This window comes from Xyrauchen texanus, chromosome 4 (genome assembly GCF_025860055.1).
Source record: "Xyrauchen texanus isolate HMW12.3.18 chromosome 4, RBS_HiC_50CHRs, whole genome shotgun sequence".
Classification (NCBI taxonomy): domain Eukaryota; kingdom Metazoa; phylum Chordata; class Actinopteri; order Cypriniformes; family Catostomidae; genus Xyrauchen; species Xyrauchen texanus.
The window spans coordinates 23,665,088-23,686,155 of record NC_068279.1 but is presented as its reverse complement, the minus strand read 5'-3'; the positions used below and the strand labels follow the sequence as shown (position 1 = coordinate 23,686,155).

Genomic DNA, 21,068 nt, shown 5'->3' with positions numbered 1-21,068 from the left:
TCCTGTGGGCGAAAATGCCTTGTTGATGCTAGAGGTCAGAGGAGAATAGGCCGACTGATTCAAGCTGATAGAAGAGCAACTTTGCCTGAAATAACCACTTGTTACAACCGAGGAATGCAGCAAAGCATTTGTGAAGCCACAACACGCACAACCTTAAGGAGGATGGGCTACAACAGCAGAAGACCCCACCGGGTACCACTCATCTCCACTACAAATAGGAAAAAGAGGCTACAATTTGCAAGAGCTCACCAAAATTGGACAGTTGAAGACTGGAAAAATGTTGCCAGGTCTGATGAGTCTCGATTTCTGTTGAGTCATTCAGATGGTAGATTCAGAATTTGGCGTAAACAGTATGAGAACATGGATCCATCATGCCTTGTTACCACTGTGCAGGCTGGTGGTGGTGGTGTAATGTGTGGGGGATGTTTTCTTGGCACACTTCGGGCCCCTTAGTGCCAAATGGGCATCGTTTAAATGCCACGGCCTACCTGAGCATTGTTTCTGACCATGTCCATCCCTTTATGGCCACCATGTACCCATCCTCTGATGGCTACTTCCAGCAGGATAATGCACCATGTCACAAAGCTCGAATCATTTCAAATTGGTTTCTTGAACATGACAATGAGTTCACTGTACTAAAATGGCCCCCACAGTCACCAGATCTCAACCCAATAGAGCATCTTTGGGATGTGGTGGAACGGGAGCTTCATGCCCTGGATGTGCATCCCACAAATCTCCATCAACTGCAAGATGCTATCCTATCAATATGGGCCAACATTTCTAAAGAATGCTTTCAGCACCTTGTTGAATCAATGCCACGTAGAATTAAGGCAGTTCTGAAGGCGAAAGGGAGTCAAACACAGTATTAGTATGGTGTTCCTAATAATCCTTTAGGTGAGTGTATATAAACACCTTTTTCACTATATACAAACTGTGTTTTTATATCATGGTTATAATATGTTAGAATGAAGTGACAGTAAATGTATGGTTTCTCTCACAGCTTGTGAAAACGAGAACATCTCTAATACAGAGACTTGTGGCTTTTGTAAAGTACATTTCGTATCTCTACTAATTGAGAAATCTTCTCTGCTTATATTCACCCAAGTGAAATATGCACACCACACATACACACCCATACACATTTTAATATTTTATTTTATTGTGTAAATTATATAGTGCAAGTGCTGTGTTCTGCAATGAGTTATTAGGTTAGTCATACAGAGCCGTCAGTATAGAGACATTGTACTAACAAGTGTTTTGACTTGAACTAAGTTTAGACTGGCTCTTTTCACATATTTACAATTTACCAGTAGTAGAGATGTTGAACAACATTGTCAAGTTCTTATTTCCTTGTTTACATTCTTCTCTTAAGAACACCAGTAAATCATACTACCATGCACAGGTGGTGGACTGTTATAAGAATCCCATCATTAATCCTAGTTCAAATCTGCACTACCAGGTCTAGGTCAAATGACACCAACTGACAATTAGTTTAGTTCCTCTGGATTGGTTGAACAGTTTCCATGACAACAGGGCATCTCAATCTGAGGGAAATTGTGTAGGCCTCTCAATATGTTCCATTTGTGGTACATGTAAACAATTCAACATAAATTTACTACTTACATCATATACTTTGGTGGACAGTCGTGGACTGTTTCATTGCGGGAAATGTGCCATCTTGTGGACTAACCACAACATACACAATTGAGCTGTTGTTAAATTGTAAAAACAAATAAATGGGAACTATATGTTAAGAGCCCCCTGGAGCATGTGAAAATTGTGGAGAAGAAGCTTTTAAGACTCCAGCTGTGTGAAGAAACCTTAACTTGAAACATCAGTTTACACACCTATAAGATTTGAAGAATAGCAGCAGTTTGTAAATAACTTTGGAAAAAAAATATTTTCCAGTTTAGCTGAACTGAGTTTTAAGCCACACAATCAGCGATTAAATTGTTGTTTGTTTCACTGATTTTAGTGAAAATAAGGAGCATTATTTTCTGCTAAAATTAAGATGGAGTATAGGAGGTTTACTGAAGACATCAACCATTCAAATTTAAGGTCTGTGATATGTTGAGCATCTTCTCATTTGTGTTCCCTCAGAGCTGTACATCCATATGACATTCCAGAAATCATTAGTTTTCCTATTGATGATGGAAGTCTGCACTACTTGAAGTGGATGGAAGATGTACTCCCTGATATTTAACACATGAATGTCTGCAGTCCAGCGTAGATGCAGCCCTGGAGACTCAGTATGCAGAAACAAATGGGGAATGTGAATAAAAATTCTCAGGTTAATGGGAACCCTGATCCATACTGAGATATATTAGAATGAATGTATCTTCATATAAAGATCAGTGTGTATATGTAGTGGTTAGATTTGTGTGGAAAGGGATAGTTGTCTGATAAAGTTTTACCTGTAGCTCACAAATGGCAAACATATCCTGACATTTTTAAGGCTTAAAGGGGTAGTTCACCCAAAAATTATTATTATCTCATAAATTACTCACCCTTATGTTGTCTCAAACTTGTATGACGTTCATTCTTCTTTGAAACACAAAAAAAGATATTGTAATGGAAATGTTCAAACTCAAAAATGACATTAAGGCAGCATTAAGGTAATTCATAAGACTCCAGTGGTTTAGTCTTCTAAAGCAATAGAAGAAAACAGACCAAATTAATTTTTTTCACTGCACATCTTGGAATTGCAGTCTCTAGACACGATCTTGATTTCAAGCTCAATTACACTTCCTAGTGTTAGATGCATGCGCAGAGCGCTAGATGGTGCAAGGGAGTGAAATAGAGATTCAAATCATATTCACCAAATGTCAAGAGATTTTGACATTTTGGTCTATTCTTATCCCAAGCCAATTGGATTACTTCAGAAGACATGGATTAAACCACTATTGTCTTATGGGAACTTCATGCTGCCTTAATGTCCTTTTTGGAGCTTGTTTGGTCACTAAATTTTACTAAATTAATAAACTAATTTATCCCTAGCCTATGTTCATGATATCCATTACAGATGTATGATGTTTTTTAATACAGTGACATCTGAGGGATCAGAGATCACACGCATTCAGAAATGGTTTTCATCTTGCCCTTTACACACTGAGATTTGACCAGAGTCCTTGAATCTTTTAAATATAGTGTGCACTGTAGAGGGTGAAATGCCCAAAATCCTTGTCTTTGGGGAACATTGTTCTCAAAGTGCTGGATTATTTGCTGAAGCATCTGTTTGCAAATTCACAAGTATTGAACAATCCTTGCTCTTGAAGGACTAGGCTGTATTTGGAGGCTCCTTATACAGTATACAGTATTATGACACAATTACCTCACCTGTTTAACTTCTCCTGTTTCACATCACCTTGTTATTTAAATTTGTCAAATTGCTTTTATTTTTAAATTGCCCTTGTCTCAACTTTTTTGAGTGTGTTGCAATCATCTGATTTGAAAATACTATACATTTTAAGAAACTATGAAATTCACAAGGTAAAAGAATGTCAGAATGTCTAGTTGTAGTGCTTTCAATTTAGCAAAGGGTGAATATAATTTACAAATCATGTCTTTTTGTTTTTATTAGCATTTTTCATACTGTCACAACTTTTTTGGAATTGGGGTTGTATCACAGAATGTATAAAAATGTGTATAAAAAGCCTTAGGAGTCCATCTGTAGGTGTACATTATGTTGCATAAAACTGCAGATCCAAGAAGAAGAGCTTCAAATGAGATTAAAACATGGTATGTTACTTTGCAGACAGATTTTATATACATTATAAAGGTATGATACAGAACTCTAAATTCAGTCATGAGATGTTTGTTGATGGTCAACACAATCCCTTATTAAAAATGGTCACTGATAAAATCTCTATGGCATTGTAATGACTGATTTGTCTAACATGCGGAGTTCGGAATGGTATACTACCCAAACCCATTCAGAAAGAGTAAGAGTAGTATGGTAATATGCCATTCATAGCCCGGCCTAACATTTATCATCATGAATTTTCCCGTGTAATAATTTCTCAGTTCAACTGAGCTGAAGGAAGAAAGGTTCCTCAGTTGAGCTGACTGGCCTATACTGAGAGTTGGGAGTTTTAGCACAAGATAAATATGTATGGTTGTAAATTATGAGCAGTATCTTTTTTTCTAACATTGTTAAATGCCATCAGCAAATACAGCACAAATCACTCCTGTTTTAAAGGAACTTCACTTGTTACCTGCTTTCTGCGCTTTCACGGCTATTACAGCCTGGTCACTGTTCTTATGTATACATAGGCCTATGCATTTAAGACTATTACCAGATATTAGTGTTAAGGCTCAATTACCAAGATGTTAATATTATTACTTCCAAAATGTGAGGCTCTGTGATGTTTAACCAACAAGGATGGCATGGCACAAATGGCCTGTAAAAAATTGTATTGACTTATTTACAAGCCAGGTATGCAACAGAAAATATTTAAAGGGTAACTAAACCCCTGCTCAGAGTCTGACTCCACCCAGCGGGGATAGAGGGGACGAACCGCGGGGGCGTGCACCTGAGACCCGTAGTGACGGATTAATTGACAGCTGTCAGACTCTAAAATGGAGAGTGACTGGAGTGACGCAAGTAGCTTTGCCACGGAGCGGTCTTTTGAAGTCGAGGACTTTTCTCCCCCACCTTCACCTGAAGTGGAGGAGGGTGAATTGTCTGTGGACACAGGGCCGGAGCCATATCAATTCCAGCCGCTGGCTCAAACTGCGGTTTTAACTCCCGCATCGCGATCGGCATCCGACGATGCTAGCGAAGCAGCCGCGCAAGGGAGAATGGGGCCAGTGTCTAGCTCGTACCAAGGGCGTGGTGAGCTGGAACCTGCTTACGTCAGCTCTCACCGCTTACGTCACGAACTACCGCAAACAGCCAATACGAAAATTCAACTGCAGTAGCCACCGTTCAACCTGAAGAGGGCAGCACTCAGACGTTTTACACTTTATACACAAATGTCAAAAACATTACTTGAATCAATGACCAGTACTAATAAAGCCCCATTCTTACAGATCATTAACTAAAAAAAGTTGGTTTAGGGTTTAGTTACCCTTTAAGCATTGAGGGCATTCAAGTGTAAATACGAGGCTGGTCAACTCTGATGATTGTGCAAGAAATAAAAATAATGTATGATAATGCTACTGTGAATAAAAAGAGTACCAAACAGCATATACTTGCAAGCTCTGTATTGACTGGTGACATAGATTTTATTTTTTAACAGTGGAACTCTTCTTGCAGGGGCATAACAGTAATTTTAAAAGTAGGGGCGTATATGGCAGTAATTTTTCTGTTTCACACATGACAATAAAAGACTGAGCACAAGCTGGTGCTGAATAAATTATTTAATCAAGGACAATAATATCATTCGCGCATGTGCACAATTTAATTTTTTACTCCGTGATTGTGCGTTGTGGGATTTAAATGTAGCCAAGTGGTTCATGTTTTGACTACGTTCAATAAAATTAGTTCAGATCGATTTTAATGATTCAGTGACCATTTCTGATGATGCCAGAAGGTGGCGACAAATGAGTGTGAAATTGGTTAGTCTCTGAAAATTGTAATGTTTTAAAATGTGTATGTCTACAGACCTACAAATAGACTTTAGCAGAGGTTTTAAGCATTAGAAGAACAAACAAAATCTATCATTTCCCTACATTTTGTGAGCTGCTGAGCATGACTTTTATCAAAAGACAACAATAATAGTCTTAAAATAATTATGAGTTTGAATAAGGTCTGTATGTTTTTATGTATAAAAATGTGTGTCTAATACATAACTATTCACTTCAGTAAAATACATAAGTGTCCGACGAACACAGGAGATCGGTCTTTTTTCCTACGATTTGACGACGGTACATCAACATAGAGGTAAAAAACAGGAGCTGATATTAAAAATAGCATTACATATTTAACACAGATATAGTAATCTGCTTCAATTGGCAAAAAAAATAACCAATAAAACCAATCAAAATCACAAACATAACGTAAATAGCATAACTTAAAGGTGCAGTATTTAAGATTCAGAAACCCCTTGTTAGTAATGACACCTGTGGCCGTTAAGTGAACTGCAGCCAGCTACTAATTGCTCGCGCGCCTGCACACATATGGAGTTAGAATCAGGCCAAAACCTCACACACACACACACACACACACACACACACACACACACACACACACACACACAAAACGTGTTTTACTCACACCCAACGATTCACAAACAAACTCAGTGTGGTTTGCAAATACAAAACATCGCTCACAAACTAATGCATTTTGTTCTGCAAATAAAAAACTTACCTATCAAACAAATACAGTATGTTTTACATATACATAGAAACGTATTTCTTCAATGACAAAAATATCCTCCAAGTACAAACTAAAATCTTTCAAGTACAAAACAAAATTCTACAATTACAAAACAAAATCCTTCAAGTACAAAACTAAATTCTACAAGTACGAAAAACTGTCACGTGACTTTTGGCACTAATTTTCCGCCTTGCTGATCCACACACATGCTAGTAAATTGTCATGAAATTCGCACTCCACAACATCAGGTGGCGCTGTTACCAATTTGCTTGGTGCCGCCACGGGCATGGAAAGAGAAGAGAAGAAGAAACGTTAGCATGGCGGATGTTTTGAACACGATGAGTGGCCAACAGGTGAGTTTGCAGTTGTTGCTGGTGAAAAATCAAATGTTAACTAACTAAACACCAGGAATGTCTGTCGTGGGTAGGGTGAGATATATATACATATACATATTTATATGTGTGTAGCTTATGGTACCGCAGGAGCTAACCTAGCTTACAACGATTAGGCTAATTTTTCATTTTGTTTCTAACTTAACTAAATTAAACTATACTATGGTCACATATAATGTTATACTTGATACGTCTTGGTCTTAAGGTGGAATTTTGAAGTGAAGACCACCTCAGGCCACACACATTTGTTTAAGCACCATCTGAGGAGTCATGTTAAGTCACTGAAATAACAAAGTAACGGGAGGCTTTAATTGTGAAGAGTTTATAGGAGTTGAAATGTCATTAGCGCAAACTTTTTTTAGCGATGCTGCTCGCGCTAATTCACATGAAAAGATGTGGAGATATTTGGTGCTAATATGTTCATGGAACAGTTATAAATACTACAGGAGGTTAAAGTGTAAGCAGAAACAGCCACAGTGCGGTATGTATGCTGCAAACAAACCGGCTTTGTGCACCTCGATCTGCACTTTACCTCCAATAGGTGAACTATGGTATATCAATGCTTTTACATGCCGCGCTGTGTGGTAAAAAACAATAACATCAACAATAATGGGGAATTATTGTGAATAATTTGAAGAAAGACTACTTAAGTTTTTTTTTTTTTTTTATTACCTTTCCAAGTTAATGTGAAGTGGCGAAGTTATGAGAGGATGATAACAATTGAAAGACTGGTAAAAATATGTCTGGCCATTTTATTTGTTTATGATGCATATAGTTCAATTACCACTTAATCTACAGTTTACAGTAGTTGGTTGTAGTTAAACTGCAGTGCATTTAAAATCTCTGTAGCTTTTTTTTAGTAGTTAAGTACTTTGGGTCATGTAGTTTAGCTAGTTAATTACAAACTGCAAATTCATAGTATTCAAATAAAACATTTTCCCACAGCTCATTGGCCACAGTTGTCATTTAATGACAATCACCTGTTATTTATATTTTCATGTGGTTTGAGTTTAAGATGTATATGGCTGAATACTGAATACATCCAGAAAATACACAATGATGATGCATTAAACTGTGAGGAGAGCTGATGGACTTCTTTTTCAACAGGGCACATAGACATTGTCACCAACCAACTAAAAGGCTTTTGCATAGAATAAGGCCAACTTTATTCACCCCAAAGGGAAATTCAATTAGTTGAATAGAGCTCATCAATTTTTCAAAGAGTTACATTTAGATGGCTGTGGGTAAGAAAGATCTTCTATATCTTTCTGTCCTGCAACGAAGAGAGAGGAGCCATCCACCACCGTTGTTTCTTTTGTCCACCAGGGTGGTATGAAGTAGCCTGGCTAACGCCAGACCACGTCTCACCCCTCGCTGAGGCGAAAATCTGGTCCATGGTATCCAGACTGCCTAGCAGCGTGAATAAATTTGCGTGTAAGGCAGCATGGGGAAACCGAGGCTAGTTATGAAGCAGACTGCAGCATAAAATAAAACACTTGCCACCACAGACTGATAAAACATCTGCAGCATCTTACTACAGATGTTAAGAGATCTGAGCTTGTAGAATAGGACCTCCAAATCAACCCTGGTCTTCTCCTGCCAGTGTCTCATAGAATATAGAGGGTTCATTCCATGTCAAATCAGTCAGAATCCAGGAAAGTGGTTGCAGCAACATCTCAGATGAAGAGTTTTTCTATATTATGTTTGGGTCCCAAAACCAAGGCCTGTAAAAATATTTATATTTTTGTCAGTCCTTGAGATTGTCATTTTTATAGCATCAAAAACACTATCAGAGAACCATGTTTGGGCATTAATATCTTAAAGTGTTATTCCTAGCCTCACCAAACTTTGCAGGATGGAAGACAACAAACATGTTCTTAGTATAACTGAACCAATGTTTGTACTGCATGCCTATTGAGTTTCTACAAGGCCCTAGATGTGGGTAAATGGCTAAACTCCTGATATTGAGGGTATTATAAAAAAAATTTCTGCATCCATATGATATTAATCATTACATTTTCTTTAAGCGCAATCTTGTTTTAATCGTGTGCCATTATTTGAGGTCTCTATCACTAATGGTCATGAAGATATTAAGAATAAAGCAAAGTGCAGTTTTTGGTCATTTTACTGGTCATGTTCAATTATACCAGTATTTTTGACCTCATACATTTTTCCTCTTTTCCCCTCTCTCTAGGAACTGCTTGTACAAACAAAGTTAGAGAGGCTCCACACACGGCTCCAGCATATTGTCAGTCAGCAGCCACTTGACCTGGATTACCTTGAATTTGTGTGTTCTCAGGAGGCTGTTCTTTTTAGTGCTGCCTCTAACCAGGTTCTCATCCCAAAAGCCATTGTAGATGCACTCACAGAGCTGCACAAGTTGGTTGTTGAAGAAAGAGAAAATCAGGTCCTCGTAGTATCTATGCAGGTTCGTCATGGAGCAACTGGGCATCCAAAATTTAACATTTCTTCGGATTCTCTGTTACATCTCATCAACCAAGGTCTTCCTGTGCCATGTATTGCTAACTTGATGGGAGTGTCCACTTGCTCTCTTTTCAGAAGAATGAGAGAGTTTGGCTTTTCTGTCAGAGCAAGCTATAGCACCTGTTCAAATGCAGAATTGGACCATTTGGTAACTGAAATAAAAAAAGACATGCCTCATGCTGGGTACCGCTAGGTTAAGGGAAGCTTGCAAGCTAGAGGATTCAGAGTGCAGTGGGAGAGGGTGCGGGCCTCCATGCACCGTGTGGACACTGTTGGCATCCTTTGTCACATGAACCAACTAGGGTGTGTTGTGCGTCGCACCTACTCAGTTCTTTTTTTATTTGATACTTCTGTTTTTATTTGATGACATATAAATGAAATGGATTTCACTTACTTATATTGCAGGCATTACTATTATAGTGTCTTTTGTCTAACCAGGTACAACATTGTCATTTTTGGTGCTGTCGATGGCTTTTCTCGAAAGGTATAATTTACGTAAAAAACAAAAAAAAACATTTAAGAGGACAGCTTAAAAAAAAAAATCACCCCTTTTTTTCTATAGATCATGTACCTGGGTGCAGCGAACAACAATCGGTCCTCAACAGCACTGCCCTTCTTCCAGCAATCGGTGGACAGATATGGATTTCCATCAAGGTATACAGTGGGTCATTCCTTGCCTTGCATTCCTCACTACAATATGCAATATTATATGCCATGCAAATGTTTATTTTTTTAGGGTAAGAGCGGATCATGGAGTCGAGAACGTTGACATTGCACGGCTGATGTTCTCTATCAAGGGAACAGGAAGGTCCAGTTTCATTGCTGGGAAGAGCGTGCACAATCAAAGGCAGGTTTTTGTCACACTTCTATATATCAAAGCTATTTTTTTTCCATAATTTCACACAATAATTCTTTTCAAAAAGAAAGAACAGCTTGTTTTTTGTACTTTTGATATATGCTCAAGTCAAAAATAGGAAATGGAAAATAACGGAACACGGACCCAATTTGATTCATACTTAATTTTTCTGATTTGTATGACCAAGAAGTTGTGGACTTTGTCTTGCACTTTATAATATTGTTTAACAAATTAGGCTTTAACATCAAGAAAAGGAAAAAGAATATTCACTTAATTGTGATAAACTTTTTTCTTTTGAGACCTTTTGGTTATGCTATTGTGAAATCTGTTGTATTTTGTATGTAAACCATATCTAATCTTGCTCTAACTCTCTTCCCAGAATTGAACGACTCTGGAGAGACGTGTGGTGTGCTGTGACCAGCATATACTACAGTGTGCTGCATTCACTAGAGGAGGATGGTTTGCTTGACCTGTCAAACATTGCACACCTCTTCAGTTGTCATTATGCGTTTCTGCCCAGACTACAAGCTAGTCTTGATATCTTCACCAGTGGATGGGATAACCACCCACTCAGAACTGAGGGTAACCTAACACCCAATCAGCTGTGGGAGATGGGGAACATTCAGCATGCCATGGCAGAACCAGAAAATGCAGAGGTAAAAGGGAATGTCTGTGCCATTTTGTGCTTCTATGTTTTCAGTTTGTCAGTCCAGAAAAGCACTTATCTAAACAGAGGGATGTACTATGAAGCAAGGTCAACATAGTTGTCTTTCTTGTATGAGCATGGTGTGAGTCTTATGTTAATCTAATTTAGATGATTTGTTGAATTCATGGTGCTTTTATTATTAATTACTTTGCATACACTTTCAGTGAGTTCCACTGGCGCACACACATAACTGTTACATATGAGATGCAGTGATGTACATTGCTCGTTTGTAATACTGAAGTGAAATGCTCCACCATTAATGCCCAGTTAACTTTGAGTGATCATTAACTTCATTACTAAGGCCTGTCTAACATTGCTTTGCTGTCAAGGCTCACACCAGCAGGCTCTCAGCGCACATGGGTGCTGCATTATTTCTAAGTTGAAAATTGACACATAACCTGCTCCATTGTTTAACCCTTGCTGAAAAGTACTATATGCATGAAGTATGTGCGAAGATTTTAATTGAATTAAAGTATATTCAATCAGTTTTAAGAATAAACTTGGCAATTTGTTATGCTCTACGTCAGTGGTTCTCAAAGCGGGGTCCCCAGTGGTCCTTGAGGGAGGTTCAAGGGGGTCTTTTATATTTATATATATATATATATATATATATATATATACACAACTTTTTAATTCTGACTTTTTCTAGAAATAGACTATTTTTCCACAAATTTCTTTACAAATTTCACCAAAAATGCATCCCATTGACATTAATTTGAACATACATTGACAGAAAGTAATGTTATTCAGTCTCAGAATAAATATTGTGTATTTCTGGATTTTGTTTCAAAATGTTATCAAATGTGGTCCGGATCCTTGATGTAAAAATGTTTGAAAACCACTGCTCTACATAAACACTTTACATGTCTTTTCAGGGATTGTACCTACCACATTTGGACTGGGAGGACAGTGGTCTGCCTGATGAGCCATACCATGGTGTCACTGTTCCTGAGATGGGCGATGTACTGAGTGATGAGCAAATGGCAGCACTAAGGGCAGCCATAAATCCCCTGGGACACTCCCAATCACATGGCTCAGACATCTACCTAATTACTGTGCAGTATGTCCAGCACTTACTAGGCTTACAGTAAAACGTACTCAGCAAAGGACCTGATTCAATGCAATTGTAGCACAAATACACTCTCACATTCTCTACATACATTTGGGTATAGGCCTATCATTTCTTTTCACACTAAAACCAAATCAATATTTCTGAATCAGTGAGGTTGTCTCATGTTTGATTTTTCTCTGTTTAATCAAATCAGACCAGCAGGAAGCATAGCTTTCCTCAAGCAGTGCCAGCAGCGGACTTTCAGCTCTCTTAATATCATAATGAATGTTCAAACCAAAGACATGTAGATTGTATTATTTTTATTGTAGTGTGAATACAATCTTAAAACATCTGGGGGGTTGGAACAACCAAAAAAATACAATAACTTTGTTTAACTGACAACAAACAACCCTGGAGACAATGCAATGTGGTCACATCGGGGAAAATGTTGAAATAAAAGGTTTTGAAGGTGTCAAAAAGACGACAAAAAAAAGATTAAAGAGAACCAAACTGGCTGCATCAGATTTTAGAGATATGGGGAAATGTAGAAGGACTCCGAGATAAAGGAGACATTTATTGAATTCTTCGAAGACATTCGCTCCCTGTTTGTGGACGACTGAACTGAACAAAAACATGAACTGCCTTTGAAAGAAGCTACATTTTAGCACTGCCATTATACCAATCCAAATCCAGTGTCACATGTTTGAAGGCAGGCAATCAGTTCTTCCTTAAATACAGTGAAGTCTTGGTAGCGGACAGGAAGTCTCAAAGCACGTGGAAGACTTTGGCAGACTACAGTTAGTCACCTCCAACGTGAGGTTAGTTGTAGGAGCCTCCCAGCCAACCCAGAACTTCATGAGTGCCTTCAGTTAATCACTGGATGCTACAAAATTGAAATATATAAATGCTCAAAATGAGAGAATGTGTTTTTTATACACTTTGCTCATGGTTGTCAAATAATGTTTTGAAGAACAACCAAACAAGATTTTACCTGACAAGTATTGGCTATGTAGCTGATGCAAACACTAGATTTTATCATTACAGATACAATTCAGTTTTATAGAAAATGTTCTAAACAAGCTTAAGAGCCATACAGTTGCATTTATGCAGTATAAAAATGAAGAACCTGGCCAGTGTATTTTTTCCAGACATGCTATATCAGCCATTGTTTTTGATTTCTGGAAAGTATCTTGTTTCAGGTTACGAACAAAGATGGCTGAACATATTTGTATCTGGAAACCCTACACTGGCCAGCAGTGGCGTAGGTTTGATTTTGAAATTGGAGGGGACGGGGACATCAATATTTTAAGTTTTGATCGAAATTATTGCTAGGGATATATCAGTGTCATTGGATATTGGTAGGGACACGTCCCTACTAAATTCTGATTTTTTTTGTGACTAGTTTGAATATAAAAAAGACTCTATCCCAGATAGCAATAAGTCGGCGGGCCGCTGGCGGTGCTCCGGTGGCAGTAGAAGAGGCAGAATGGCGATATCGCAAACACGTTTGACGTCGCACCGCCGGCGGCAGCCGCCTTCCTTCCGCGGCCGGCCCGCTGGCTATCCGCCGTTCCGCCGCCGTTATATCGAAGGAGGACCGTCGGTGGCAAACGCTTTTTCCAAGCGATCTGCCGCCACTTATTGTATATATATATATATATATATACATATATATATGTATATATATATATATACATATTTTTATATATATATATATATATATATATATATATATATATATATATATATATATTTATAGCATGCAGTTTATCAAGAATAATGATTGATCAAACCAGACAAATTTCCATTTGGCGTTTTAATTCCACATTTCAAAGTACAGTAACTGTCATGATCACTGAAATATAAATAACAGAAAAATACAAACATTATATACACACACACACACACACACACACACTAAAGAACATGCAGGTTTCCAATTCAATTTTGGTAAAAAAAAAAAAAAATTTAACAATAATTGTTACTAATATAGAGAGGTCAGCTCTGGTATGAAAAGAATTACCAGTAAACATAAGCAATGAGGATATTTGGTACCAAATAAAGTGCAGGATACCAAATAAATTGAGGTATAACATCATATTTACAAGTCATTTCTAACAATAGGTTAAGTGGTAATAATTTAGAGTAAAGCTCTGTAGTAGAATATACCATTATAACTGCAATGCTGACCTGTGGCACAAGGATTTACAAGCTATATTTAACAATAGAATAACAGTTAAGCTTTGTGACGGAATGAAAGTAGAATTTTTGGTACTAGTTAATGTGCAATATCAAGTATCAGAGGTATGAAATAGGATTTACAAACTATAATAGAATCGTTAAGCACTGACGGAATGAAATAAGCCAATACTAAAGTCACGGTAAGTAGAATATTTGATACCAGATAATGTGCAAATATCAAGTATTAGATGTATAATCTAGGATTTACAAGCTATATTTAAAAATAGAATAGTTAAGCACTGTAACAATGAAATAAGCAGCAAATTGTATATGAAATAATTGAGATCTTTGGTATCAAGGAATGTGCAGGATAACAGGTATAATATACATTTTGACATTCAACTTACACATGACATCAAGTGGAAATAAATATAATTAACAGCAGAAAATCTGGCTGTAGAGAACACAGCCAATCAGAATGTCTGGAGAGGTTGGGGACTGCGTGGCGTAGTGGGCTAAGAATCACCGGTTTTCCCCGACCTCCAGAATGAGGCAGTGCAAATTGGCATATCTTCAGTGATTTCTCGTGCGCCTGTATAAAAGGACAAACCATCCCATATTCATCCAAGGAGCTGCCCTCAAAGCAGGGTCACGAGAGAAAAGAAAAAAAAAAGCAATTTCCACAGTGAACAGTGTGGATTGGGTGAGTGTAGTCTGACACTTTTAGCAGGCTTTTTTAGGGGTCTTGATGTTACTGACTGCAGGATAAAGAAAGGGTTCCAGTTGTCAGTGATGCTGGGGTGTCAGTAGTCAGCCTAGGTTTAAGGGGTCGGCTGTGGGTCCCTCTCAGCTGTGCGGCGCCTTTTTCCACCTTCATGTTCAGATGCTCCTTTCAGGTAACGTGTAACGTTAACCTGGATCGCCTCATCAGTGTCATCCTGGGTTGCCGGGTTCTTCCGGATGGCTCCTGTAGAAAATAAAGATCTGTCATTCCATTTGAATGGCATAAGGTCATACACATCTACTTAAATATAAAAAAATATCCAACTTACTTTGAACAATGGTCTTCAGGAACATGTCTCTAAAACATGCTTTATCCTACACCAGTCCAGGTTGTATTGATGGAAAGGTGATTAGAGAAGATACTCTGAAGCATTCGCCACACGGTTGTCTTTAGGTCCCTCCCACATTTGATTGCCAAAAACCGAAGCTGAAAATACAAAAAAAACATGTTACAAATTACATTTCTCTGAAGCTTCTCATAAATTTAAAATGTGACAGGCTGTGGATTCAGACTGTAGAATATTCAGTGTACGATCTTAATTTTACTTTTTAGATTACCCTATGGCATTATAAACGAAATCGGTACACTTACAAATCGTTGCTGGAGCTCTTTATCCTGCCTCAAACTGTTGTCAAGCAACGCCAAATCTTCCTGGGTGTCTAGGGGGGAGTAACAGATCCCCTGGCAGGAATAACTCTCCAACAGACACATTGGCACTGAAATGTTGCAGCATAGCATTTTGTTGTCCATGCTACGCACAACATCGCCAAACTCCAAGACGTCGCAGCATTAGGGTTTGATCTGCACCTACAGGGGTTCCCAGAATAAAAGAATAAAGTAGTCAGTCCTGGTCCTTCAACTACTAAACTATGACATTTATATCTAGGTCTACTACATGTACAGGTGGCCCCAGTGGGAATTAAACCAACAACCACAGGTGTTGTTTGCAAGTTGTACCCGATTGCCCAGTGCGAGCAAATGTTTTCAACATTGTCCCAACTTGCTTCACCTGCTCTTGAAGTGAGCCGCTGTCACCTGGGAAGTAACAATATATTGATTAGCAATACACTAATTATAATAGTAATATAATATAACCACAATTATCATACCAGTAACTTTCCCTGTAATTTCTATCCACAGTATGTTATGCATGGCATACAAGTTCATAATGAAGAACCCTTATGATAACATCAATTTCATTTTTTTTCTTTGAAGCAGAATATTTGTTTGTAAACGGGGAGGAAAAAGAAAATAATGAAATATTGGTATACAGATTTTGGTTGATATATCATACTGTACAGTGAAAATTTGCTATTGTTGTATCCTACTCACCTAAAGGACGGATAGATCAGGCAAATCTCCAGTCAGGCCTTTGTAGAGTGTGTGCTCCTTTGAATAACACTTTCATGAGTGGGAAGTGGCATATCCACAGGTATTTTAATTCAAACATGCAACATATTGTAATAAATCTACAATATTCAGCCTTTACCTTACACCCTCGGTTGTTGCTCTACACTTTTATTATATTAAATACTTATTTATATAGCTTGCTCACTGTATAATCATGAACGCCTAATACTTATAACACAAGATTGCATCTTAAACGAATGACTGAGTTGAAAACTTGAATAAGAACGCATTTTACACAGAGGGGACCAGTTAGGGAAACTTACCTGCCTACAATAACTGTTTTCATTTGATTTGAGTTACATTAAACATGAATGACCTTAGCCGAGTCCCCAGGAACATCGGGCTATTAAAGTAACAAGCCTGTAACTGCGGTCTTATCAATTCTAGCTTCACCATACACTCAAACTGTGAGGTTTATCTGCTTTTCTCATGGACCTGTAGCACAATGCCCTGACAGTGACTTCACCTGTGCCCTGATCTTTATTAGAAACTGAGAGGAGAGCAAGTTAATATAATTTATATTACAATTATCACAAAAATTAACAAACAGTCTGCTTTAAAACTAAGAAAAAACAAGCTTCTATACTAACCTTACATAAAAAATGAACACATGGCGAACTAGCTTAGCCGCTATCTGCCGGCACACCATATTAGATTAAAATACTTACCCTTGTAGTTGTGCAGATAACTCGATATGTAGAGTTTAAAGCCCTTGTCCCTCTTGCTTTTCGGAGCAGGGGACCAGGCATCAACAATGCGATGAACATCGCTGACGCGTATTTTCGGAAGATTCTGGAGACATCGAGTAAAACAGACATTTTGGGCGACGCGCAAGTAAACCGGAAACAGATATGGCAACAGCAGAACTTCACAGTTCAGTCTTTGTAATGTGTTTTAGCAATACATTTTTAACATTTATAATGCGTTTCGATTTTTTTTTATTGCCTTTACAGGGACTTTAACACTTTCTTAAACATTTGTACAGGTCATAATTGCAAAACCTGTAAAAGGTAAAATAACAAAAAAAAAATCGAGGTTGGAAAAAATGTAGACATAAACGAAATTTCTGCGCAACTGTGAAACCAGAGGATAATTTCGCTTTTTCATTGAGTTTATCCTTCACGTCAAAACAGGGATTTTCATGTTTATGACAGATATCACCATGGTTGCAAATTAATAAAAAAAATTAAATTATACCCGAGATTTTGGCCATGTTGCAGATGTCTTTCACTGTTCACTGATAGTCAGGCATTCGTGAAAAGTCTAACTTCATCAATTTATTCTGCTAAATTGTTCATACCATGAATTAAATATCTATTTTAAAACCTAATCAGAATCATAAAGATATTTATTGCCAAGTAAGTTTTACAAAACAAATTCTTTTTGGTTTATTGGTGCATGTCTCAAATGCACAGCAATCAAAGAAATGTAAACAATTTTCAAGTGCATAAAATAATTCAATATATTTTACATATATTACTGTATAATCGCTTCAGAGTTTCAAAGTAATTTAAATGTCATTTCTTAAACCTTACCTTATCATGGAATCAAGAGTCAAGACTCTGTTATAAACCCTAATGGCTTTGGAGCAAAAAATAATAATAGCCAACATGACTGGTCGATTTTGAGAGTAGAAATCCTTGTATTTCAAAGCGGCTTGCCGCCAGCCGCCCGCGGTCGATCAGCCCGAGGCAACCGCCAGAGAAAATGAAGCGGCAGAAAATGAAGACCCCTGTGGAGTTTTGGTCATGGGTTTTAGGAGTAAATAAAACTGAATATTTGTGGCCTTTGTAGATGCTGCTGAAACCATTTTAAGTGGCGTAGTAAATCTACGTTTGCCACTGGTTCGTTGTCTTCGAAAAAGAGCAGGAAAAGACCTGTGAAGTAAATTGAAAGGCATGTCATACAAAATCTGAACGCCTCTACATATATACATTGTAGACACATTGTACTTTTTCTAACTTTGACATCTCCTGCTGCACATTGGCCTGCCTCACTCCTGATTCCTGAAAAGTTCCCTGGCTGGGATGCTGGCCCTGAATCTGAACCTGAACTTGGCTCTGGCCTGGAACTTCAACCTGCCCTTGACTGACACTTGCTGATAAGAGAGACAGCAAGTTCCGTGCAGCAGTCTCAATATTGGTGTAACGGTTACCCTGTCTTGTCTCACTGTTGCCCTTTGTTTGTAATTTTGTCACTTTTGTTATTCCTTAGTTTTCACTTTTGTCACCCTTGTACCTCCATAGTCTTGTTTTCCCTCGTGTTCACTGTTCATTGTTTTCACCTGCCCTTGTTAATTTGCCTTTGGTTTCTGTTAATCACCTTGTCACCTAGTTTGTGTTCTGTTTGTTCATTGGCCCCTTTTTCCCATGTTTTTTGTATTTATATCCTGGTTTTTGGTTTTGTCCTTGTCTGTCGTTGAATGCTGTTGTACGTAGTTTGTGCTCACTCCCATGCCTGTGTTCCCGTGTTCCAGTTCCTGTGTTTTCGTGTTTTGTTTTCATTTGCCCATCATGGTAGTTTTGTTTATTCCATGCCTGTGTTCCCGTGTTCCAGTTCCTGTGTTTTCGTGTTTTGTTTTCATTTGCCCATCGTGGTAGTTTTGTTTATTCATGCCTGTTTGTTTCCTTTAATCAATAAACCCGCATTTGGATCCTCATCCCTTGTCTGACTCCGACCTCATTCGTTACAATTGGCATAGTCCGACTTCTGGAGAAACATACATCATGTAACAAGAATAAAGAAAGGTTTGAATGCTTTTTAAAAACTATCATAAAAGCAATTTTCAGCTAAATAAATACCATCTACTAAGTGAGAGAACTTAAAACTCACAATTTCAAATCCAAAGGAAACACTCAGCACGTATGCACACACTTTATCTGTTCACACTAACCTAGATATAATTAATAACCAACAACTTAGCAAAATTGTAACGAGCTGTGTATTCACTCTGGTTGTTTGTGTTCAGTTAGGTTGTACTGCAGTGTATGGGACGGGACCCATACTATGGGTTGCGGGAGGTCTGAGGGAGGGATGGCGCTGTCAGAGGCTGTGAAGCCAGTTAGTCAGGACAATGCCTGGGTCTGAGAATAAATTTTGCAAAGAGCGTGCTATCCCCCAGCCAGAATATTTCTTTTCTGGGAATAGTGCTAGACTCAGTGCAGATGACAGCGCGCCTCTCATCAGAGCGTGCGCTCTCTATTCGACGCCTTGCAACATCGTTCAGAACAGGCGCGCACGCCCCCGTCAAACGATTTCAGAGAATGCTTGGTCTCATGGCCTCGGCATCAGCTGTACTCCAGCTAGGATTGTTGCACATGCGTCCTCTCCAGCGCTGGCTCAAGAGCCGTGTCCCCACTCACGTGTGGCGCTCGGGCCACTTTTTGATCAGAGCGAATCACGGCTGTATAAAAGCCCTGACGCCCTGGAAAGCCATAAACTGGTATCAAACCGTGTTCAAAGTCTGGGAGTGAATACGCGGAGAAAAATGATCACGACAGATGCCTCCAGAATAGGATGGGGGGCCCTTTACGAGGGCAGGCCTGTTTCCGGCTTTTGGTCAAACCCGGAAAAGCGCCTACACATAAACTGTCTGGAAATGAAAGCGGTCGCCTTGGCTCTCAGAGCCCTGCTTCCGTACCTGCAAAACGAACACGTCCTGGTCCGAACGGACAACATGACGGTAGTTTCGTATATAAATCGCCAAGATGGACTCAGGTCGAGCTCCCTGCACTCTATGGCCAGGGAGCTCATCCTATGGTCACAACACCACCTGCGCTCGCTAAGGGCAGCGCACGTGCCAGGCGTCCTGAACCAAGGAGCGGACATGCTATCCAGAGACAAAGTTCTCCCAGGAGAATGGTCTCTCCACCCTCTGACGGTTCAGTGGTTATGGCGACCCTTTGGCGAGGCAGAGGTCGACCTCTTCGCCTCCAAGGAAAACGCAGCACTGCCCTCTCTTCTCAAAAGCACGGACGCTTCGCCCAAGTTTGGCCGAGCCGCCCCTTGTATGCTTTTCCCCGATCGAGATGCTGCCTCAGGTCATCAGTCGGATCAGGGAGGTGAAATGTGCAGTGCTCCTGGTAGCCCCACTCTGGAAAAACCAGACGTGGTTTCCAGAGCTGGTACAGATGATGCAATCTGCCCCATGGCCGATTCCGCTGAGGCAAGACCTCCTCGGACAGGCCAGCGGGATGATTCTTCATCCCCGCCCCGATCTGTGGGCCCTCCATGCATGGCCCCTCAACGGGTTCCCGAGAACCTCCCCAGTGGAGTTCTGAAAACCATTACTGAGGCGCGAGCCACCTCTACGAGGCGCTTGTATGCCCAAAAGTGGAAAGTGTTCAGTGACTGGTGTGATACCAAGAGCTTGAACCCCAAAACGTGCGAGATACCAAGTGTACTCGCCTTTTTGCAGGAGCTGCTGGAGGCGGGCCGCACACCCTCCACGCTCAAAGTCTATGTGGCTGCCATAGCGGCGTCACACAATCCTGATAAAGGACATTCATTAGGAAAAACGATCTGCTCATTCGTTTCCTAAGAGGCGCTAGGAGGATGAACCCTCCTTGCCCACCTTCGGTGCCAATCTGGGACCTGGCCACGGTCCTGGACGCACTCAAAGGTGCCCCGTTCGAACCTCTCCGAACCGTGCACCTCAAGCAGCTCTCGCTCAAAACCATGCTCTTGCTGGCACTCGCTTCAGTTAAAAGAGTGGGCGACCTGCACGCGCTGTCATCAAGCGCTGCTTGCCTGGAATTTGGACCTAACGACTGCAGAGTTGTCCTTAGGCCAAAGCACGGGTATATTCCTAAGGTGCTCTCTACACCCTTCAGAGCACAGGTGATATCTCTGGCAGCGCTATCGTCCTCAGCAGACGAAGGTGATG

At 39.5% G+C, this 21,068-nt stretch overlaps 2 protein-coding genes across 5 annotated transcripts in view; both read left to right on the top strand.

Annotated features, from left to right (window-relative positions):
* The window catches only part of LOC127636040 (protein CutA homolog), a 62,234-nt gene extending 57,735 nt beyond the window's left edge, over window positions 1-4,499 (top strand). For all 4 annotated transcript variants that reach the window (XR_007969546.1, XR_007969545.1, XR_007969543.1 and 1 more), the window contains one exon: window positions 2,101-4,499. Coding sequence is in view for 1 of the 4 variants with exons in the window: in XM_052116408.1 (XP_051972368.1) it covers window positions 2,101-2,203 (103 nt within the window). In the remaining 3 variants the exon portion in view is untranslated. The remainder of the gene's footprint in view (window positions 1-2,100) is intronic.
* A 2,137-nt stretch (window positions 4,500-6,636) lies between these two features.
* LOC127641079 (uncharacterized) lies at window positions 6,637-11,908 on the top strand. The gene is made up of 5 exons (XM_052123848.1): window positions 6,637-6,672; window positions 8,906-9,139; window positions 9,758-9,849; window positions 10,431-10,707; window positions 11,633-11,908. The coding sequence occupies exons 1-5, from the start codon at window positions 6,637-6,639 to the stop codon at window positions 11,846-11,848; spliced, it is 855 nt and encodes a 284-aa protein (XP_051979808.1). The 3' UTR covers window positions 11,849-11,908.
* Window positions 11,909-21,068: the final 9,160 nt, after the last annotated feature.

Excerpts from the sequence above, each read along its gene's own strand:
- LOC127641079 (XM_052123848.1), top strand. The coding sequence starts at position 6,637 with ATGGCGGATGTTTTGAACACGATGAGTGGCCAACAG. Across the intron at positions 9,850-10,430 it reads AGATATGGATTTCCATCAAG|AATTGAACGACTCTGGAGAG; the intron begins GTATACAGTGGG and ends CTCTCTTCCCAG. Across the intron at positions 10,708-11,632 it reads CAGAACCAGAAAATGCAGAG|GGATTGTACCTACCACATTT; the intron begins GTAAAAGGGAAT and ends ATGTCTTTTCAG.